Source organism: Pelophylax lessonae (genome assembly GCF_965119305.1).
Source record: "Pelophylax lessonae genome assembly, chromosome: 1".
In the NCBI taxonomy this organism is placed as follows: domain Eukaryota; kingdom Metazoa; phylum Chordata; class Amphibia; order Anura; family Ranidae; genus Pelophylax; species Pelophylax lessonae.
The window spans coordinates 374383169-374390678 of record NC_138768.1 but is presented as its reverse complement, the minus strand read 5'-3'; the positions used below and the strand labels follow the sequence as shown (position 1 = coordinate 374390678).

General features: G+C 39.9%; 1 protein-coding gene across 1 annotated transcript in view; it reads right to left on the bottom strand.

Moving 5' to 3' along the window:
• Window positions 1-2487: 2487 nt before the first annotated feature.
• The window catches only part of KANK1 (KN motif and ankyrin repeat domains 1), a 322774-nt gene continuing 317751 nt past the window's right edge, over window positions 2488-7510 (bottom strand). Inside the window, exons 11-12 of the mRNA XM_082242991.1 lie at window positions 6975-7073; window positions 2488-3431 (exon numbers count right to left, since the gene is read on the bottom strand). Coding sequence (XP_082099117.1) covers window positions 3366-3431; window positions 6975-7073 — 165 coding nt within the window. The 3' untranslated portion in view covers window positions 2488-3365. The remainder of the gene's footprint in view (window positions 3432-6974; window positions 7074-7510) is intronic.

Sequence of the window (7510 nt, the reverse complement as noted above, 5' to 3'; positions counted from 1 at the left end):
CACGGTTGAGGCTACAGCCATGATCCTGGTAAGATTTTCTTCAGCTGGTGATTTTTCACCCCCTGCTCTACTACTTTTATAGGTGCGAATTGGGGGTGTTCCCCCACCATTTTTCCTGTCCCACAGGGAAGCCCTGGACAAATCCGGCTAGTGGCAACAGCTGCTGTACACAGAGTGAGAGAACTTGCATAGTTCCTACTCTGCGGATGTCAGAAACCGGAAGGGACGATGATTTAGTCACGTTTGGTTTTAGTGTATACAACCTGTTACCGGCTTGTAAAGCAACTGATCAAATGATCTCCGTTTTATCATTGCTTTGAGGGACAGAGGAGAGATATTGGGTCTAGTGCTAGACCTCTGGTCTATCCCCAAATTTACAACCCGTAAAGGCTTTTAAAGCGTCACCTACTGAAATTTTGTAGATACTGTAGTTTGTCACCATTCCATGCGTTTACGCAATTTTACAGCGTGTGTAACATCATCTTTTATATTTTACCAAAAAATTGTATTATATTGTGGTGCCTTAAAATTCAATAAAGTGTAATTTTTCATGAAAATTTGCGTTCATTAAAACGTTGCACAAATATGCAACATAAAAAACTGCAACAGACAGACATTTTAATCTCTAGGGCATCTACTTAGAAAAACATATAAATGTTCAGGGGGTTCCAAGTAATTTTAAAGCCAAAAAAAAAAAAAGCAGATTTGTATTTATGTGAGAAATGTCAGAACTGGTCACGTTTTGAAGTGGTTAAAGTCTTATTCCATCTAAAACTAATATTTTCATTTAATATAGATGCTGGCGAGTTATTGAGACAGTAAACTCTTGTTTAAAATAAGAGTTCTATTCAAGTATGTACTCAACTCAAAAAAGTACCTTTCTATAGCTCTCAGCCTTCTCCAAATCATTAAATTCCTTTTTTTTTTTGCTGCTGTAATCCAACTTCCAATTAGAGGGCGGCTATTTTTATTCTCTATTGTCCCACTATATGTAGGAATGTAGCCACCCTCTCTTAATCACTCCCAGGATGGGCTACGGACTATTGAATGTGTAGCGTACATAAAGCAGTGCGCACGTCCACAACTAGCGTGGACTGCTTGTTCCAGATAACCAGAAGTGAGGGGAAAAAAAAAAGGTTCAGGAGCTCACAAAGGACATTACAAAGGAAATAGAAAATCTCAGTAAGAAATAATTTAATGAAAAACAGATTACTGGTCCATTAAGTAGTGGATGTGTATAAATTATTTTTGGAGAATAAAGATATTTAGTGTCACTTTAAAATCACCTGCCCATTTCCTATCTTTCAAGGAGCCTACAGAGGTCTACCATAGCCATTATTAGGGGTCCCACTCTACCCATTTTTTTTTTTTGTTTAATTTAATTATTTTAGATTATGGAGAATGCAGCATAAATTGCTGGAATACCAACCATTCCAGCCAGGGTCTGGACATGAACAGTCTAGAGTTTCACTGTTGCAGTATACAAGCCATATACCAGGAAGGACTGCACCCACTAGGCTCTACCTATAACAGCACTTCTAAGGAGACTGATCCTTAAAGGAGCAATTGTTTTGGTATGGATTTAGAACTATCATAATATGTTATCTTAAAGTACAAAATGTACTTACTGCACATTATTTTTGTTTTTCGATAATGTTTGCATACGTAAAAGCATAAACCAAAGTAATCTCACGATCGCTTAAGCTGACCTAACATACACTGAAATAGGGCCAGTTCAGCAGGGATTGGATGAATTTTGATCCATGAATGGGCAGCATGATTGTACCAAAGTTGATCAATCAACTTGTGCCCTGTACACACTATCAGATTATCTGAAGACTTTTGTCTTCAGATTTACCTTTTCTATGTAGTGCAAGGAGGGCCTGCCGGATTGCATACAATTTGAAAGTGTTTAGGTTTGACCTCATATTATATGGTTTTGGTAAGTCTGCAGACAAAAGTCTTCAGATAATCTGATAGTGTGTACAGGGCATTGGGTACAACCAGCATGTCCAATTTTTCTACATACGGTTACTGCCAGTGGCTGTAGCTGCTAGCAGTAACCACTGAATTCTGTCAGCAGGGAATGCTCCCTGCGCCCCCCACTGGCAGAACACAATAGTGCAGTGGGAGGCACTGACTGTGTTGATGGGGGAATAAAGTGATTTTATTTCCTTCCAACCATAATAAAAGGAAAAAAAAAAATGGTATCATCTATGGCCAGCCTTAAGATAACTCTTAAGTCTAGGTTATTCCTGAAAGTTGAATACAAATAGGGTAGCTACAGCAACCATTAGATTACAACTATGAGTTTTCTTCTGTACTTCCAAAAATGATAACTCAAATCCAAATGGTTGGCAAGGGCAACGCCTTTACAGTCATAGAATAATCTTTTACAAAGCTACACAATACTCATACCAAGTACTACATCTTAAGTCCTCAACATTCACCGACAAAGACATATGGTATGAATAAAAACCGCATGGTGAAAGTTTATTGAGAAAATATGGCAAGAGTTTAAGGCACTTCAAACACTTAAACACAGAAATCAAAAAGAAATAAGACAAGCTATTATATAAATAAGAAAGGTGAACAGCTTATATTTCCATTGAGAGACATACATGGAAAGTAACCTAAAGTTTGATCTTTATGAACATAAAGATATTAACACATAGAACTAGACATATTTAAAAATATATATTTATATATTCAGCAAATATGCTTAAGGCATGTACATTTTTCTTTTTTTTACAGATTAAAAAATATGCAGCAAATACTGAATATCTCGACATTTGTAGATACATTTTTTTCCTTTAATAAAAAAGTTACATAATACATACAGCCCAGAGGACAAAGTTTTTTAGTCCATTCAGATCTACTGAGGGCTCTCCTACACCGTACAGCTAAAACCAAGATACCAGCAGCCCAGCTGGATGTGGATACGTTGTTTTAAAACCATTCATCAGTACGGAATGAAGACTGAGGAGCAAGGTAATGCACCACGTATAAATATTAAACCAGTAACAATAACAGAGGCACTATGGCACTTTCTAACACTGGAAAAAGTGGGAACAGTTCATAGCATCTTTAGGACTTGACTTAGCAAGTGCTAGTCCTTGGATTTCGTATGTAGTCCTGGATCTTTCTATTATAAAATCCTTGTTTTATAATTCCACGGGTGTCCAATGGCAGGAGAGAGCCTGTTCTCAATATACAGCTTTGTTCCAGTTATCAGACTTCCCGTGATATCTACATAGATATTGCTTCAGTCTGCTGGTGCATTCAGGCACAAAAACAGGTACATTCAGCATCTGTCAGTTAGACACAGGTACAGGTAGCAGCAGGTCAGAGATGGCAAACAAATATTAATTGTCAAATGGTCCTCTTTGTGTTGGACTGGGTGGAAGTTTCTTGCCTAGTCTGGGGGTGCCCTGTAAAAAACAAAAATTAAAATATTAAAGAAGAAAAAAAAAAAAAAACACTTAATACATACTTGTGATTAAAATTAAACAAGGGTTTATATTTTACGGTTTTCTGGTAGCGGAGCCACCATTGATATGGATTCCAGCCTATAGGTGCGCATAGATGGTCAGATGGCTCTGCTGGGCATTGCCAACATCTCCCCAACACTAGACCTGCCATGTCTTATCCGTCTGACTCAAGCTCCGGTGTCCATGCAGAGCAAAGCAACAGGCTCACTGTAATGGAGGCTGCACCAGTAGCACACACTCCTTTCACTACTCCATTCAGCAACCGGAAGTGATACGGAATACCCAGTACTTCTGAGAATGGGGAACAAGTGACTCGCAACTTTAGAAGTTGTTACTTGGTCATTGCTTGCCAAAGCACCCAGTGTGTCACATGACGGTGGGCAGAGAACTATAAACCCTGTGCAAACATTATGACTTGGACCTTACACAGGGCTTTCCTTGTTCCCACCAACATAAGCAAGGAAATAGAAGGTAAGCATAAACTATTGCTGGAGCTGCCTAAAATCTAACTCTAGTTCAAACTTTTTTTTTGTACAGGGAGGAGTTAGAACCTTTGTCAGATTATTTACTTACTATCGGTGTCCCCTATTGGAAAGATTTACTCTCAATGTCAAGGACAGGAGACACCAAAAATGCACATGTATTTAGTAGACTGGACAAAGGTCAGAACTTTGTCACGCTCAAATTACTCATTCTTCTTGTCCTGGTGACACCTAACATAGGTTACCTTAACACCAGAAAATGAAATGAGGGGAGATTTTCCCTATGAGGACGGAAACAGCAATAAAAAATTCACAAGGATTCAAACTCTTATCCACTCTATTGAAAGCATTAACCACTTGCCGACTGCCTAACGCCGATCTACGTCGGCAGTCAGGCCCTCACAGGCAAAGTGACGTAGGGCTACGTCACTAGCTTGTGAGGGTCTAGGGAGCGAGCGCGCGCCCCTGGAGGTGCGCTCCCGCGTGGTCACGGACCCCCCCGCGCGTGTGACCAGCGGACCCGATGTCCGCCGGTCACTCGGCGATCGGCGGGGGAGAGGGAGAAAGGCAGGCAGCTTGTGTAAACAAGCCACCTGTCATTCTCCTCGGTGTAAAGACACTGATCACACGGATCTACTATGTAGTTCCGTTGATCAGTGTCCTTACAGCTGAAGCCACAGCCAATCACAGTAGAAAGCACGCCCCTAGGGACACACACAGCCCCTCCCTCCCAAATAAAGTTAACCCCTTCACTACCAGTGTATTTTTACAGTAACAGTGCATATATATAGCACTGATTACTGTAGAAATGTCACTGGTAACCCCAAAAGTGTAAAAAATGTCAGTCAAGGGTCCGATCTGTCCGCCCCAATGTCGCAGTACCGCAAAAAAAAAAATCGCAGATCGCCGCCATTACGCGTTAAAAAAAAAACAACAAAAATGACAAAAATCTTTCCCTTTGTTAGTAAACGCGATAACTTTTGCGCAAACCAATCAAAATACGCTTTTTGCGATTTTTTTTACCAAACATAGGTAGCATAAAACAAATTGGCCGAAAATGTTAAAAAATTTTGATTTTTACATTTTTTTTGGGGGGAATTTCATATAAAAAAATGTGAAAAATATTGCTATTTTTGCAAAATTGACGCTCTTTTTTTGTTTATAGCGCGTGATCAAAAAATCGCACAGGTGATCAAATACCACCAAAAGAAAGCTCTGTTTGTGGGAAAAAAAGGACGCCAAATTTGTTTAGGTACAGCGTCGCACGACCGTGCAATTGTCCGTTAAAGTCACGCAGTGCCGAATCGCAAAATACCCCCTGGTCGGAATGGGGGTAAAATCTTCCGGGGCTTAAGTGGTTAAAAGAAATGGATTTGAGCTTCTAAGTAAACAAGTTACTTTTAAATGTTAACAGAACACTGATTCCTGACCATAGATATATAGCGATATGCGGAAAAAAAAAATAACCTGCACTAAATAGTTTTTGTTGTTTAAAAAAAGACTGCTAAATTATTGAAAGCAATAATCTTACTGTGCATGGGTGCCCTTAGAGCTCCCCCCCTCGTTGTTCTGAGGATTGTTTTCTGTTCAGTTGGTCAGGTAGGGCCTGCATTTATTGGTTTTCTAGCTCAGGACAAGTGCTTTTGGTTTAGGGGAATTTTTTGTTAAGAATTATACTTACTTAGGTGGATGCAGCATCAGTCCAATGCTGCATCTTTCCCCCGCCGGCTCAAATGGTTGCAATCTTTACCCAGCCTGGACCGGCTCTCTGTCAGCCGTCAGCGGCTTTAGCCAGCTGTCCGCTAAAAAAGGGTCACAGGAGTGCATAACAAGCTGCACTCCTGTGATCCACAGAGGAAATACAGCCAAACGAGCTTTGGCTGACAGCTGTACTTCTTTTAGCACCAGAAGTAGGGTGAAGGTACTTCAGTTAGAGCAGTGGTCCTCAACTCTGGTCCTCGGGGCCCACTAACAGGCCAGGTTTGCAAGATAACTAAATTACATCACAGGTGATCTCATTTGCTGCTCAGTAATTGCAATATTCTAGTCTGCATCTCCCCAAGGTAATACTTAAAATCTGGCCTGTTAGTGTGCCCTGAGGACCGGAGTTGAGGACCAATGAGTTAGAGCAGTGGTCCTCAACCCTGGTCCTCAGGGCCCACTAACAGGCCAGTTTTGCAAGATAACTGAAATACATCCCAGGTGATATAATTTGCTGCTCAGTGATTGCAGTACTCTAGTCTGCATCTCCTCAAGGTAATACTTAAAATCTGGCCTGTTAGTGGGCCCTGAGGACCGGAGTTGAGGACCACTGAGTTAAAGGACAAAAAATATAGTAAAGGAAACTAGGGAACACTCCTCTATTAGGCTTATTTAGATGTGCAAAGAAATTTGTGTTCAGATGCATTAATAGCCTGTTCTTGATGCAATTGCATTGTGTTAAGAAAGACTTGCCAGACGCCCCCTGAGTGTTGGTTATTTATATTATCATCTTGGCTACTAATGCTTTCTAAATGCATCTCAAACACGCTGTAGATGCCATAGGGGCATTTGCAACACTTTTACATTGACATCAATGGAAGCATTTGGGGAGCAGCAAGGCCTAGAAAAAGACACGTTGGGTTCATTTTGATGTGGCGCAACACTAATGCAACCATGTAGACAACTATGGGCACTGCAATATATACAATTTGAACAGGCATTCATGGAGCTTCAAAAATGCTCATGAAACGCCTGCTTTTGAAGCTAGTAGTTAACAGCCTTAAAGAGTTATACTAATAGATCCATTTGACTTTTTTTATCATTATGAATAATATTTAAAAAAAAAAAAATAGTTAACATCTGACAAACAAAATGTAAGAATAAAAAGTCACAATATTGATTGAAAAATGCAGGCACTGATCAAGAGGAAGTATGTTATAAAGTGGAGAAGAAAAAGGACAATGAATTTTATGCAGGTTCTGGCTGTTTATACATTTAATATAAAAAGTATTCTACTTACTGGTGATGGTGTTTTAGAGAAATTGACGTGGGCATAAAGGAGGACAGCTATATCCTTATGACCAGCATCCAAGGCAATTGACATAGCTGAGCTACCATCCTAACATAAAAAAGAAATCAAAGATGCATTTGTAGAAATAATACAAAAGGAAACAACCATGTTGCTTGGGCAAATAACCATTCTAGCATGAGGGCCTAACTAAACAATCCATTCAATATTTATTCAATTAGATTGGGTCCTTGCAATACAAAACTGTTCATTTGTTTTCCTGATCTAAGAGATCAAATTAAGCAAAAAAGGGACTATGTGTGGCCAGCTTCACTACCGATACTAAAATTTCAGCCCCGTGAAAGCCAAAAAATTGATTTTTGTAAAATCTTACCGTAAAATCCTTTTCTCTTAAGCTCATTGACAGACGCAGTCCTCTTGATTAATAACACATTGGGTTATACTGCCCTCTACAGGAGTAGGACACTAGACGGAAGGAAAACGTTCTGGCCACACCTTAGGGGCAGTCCCAGAGGGTATATCCTCTC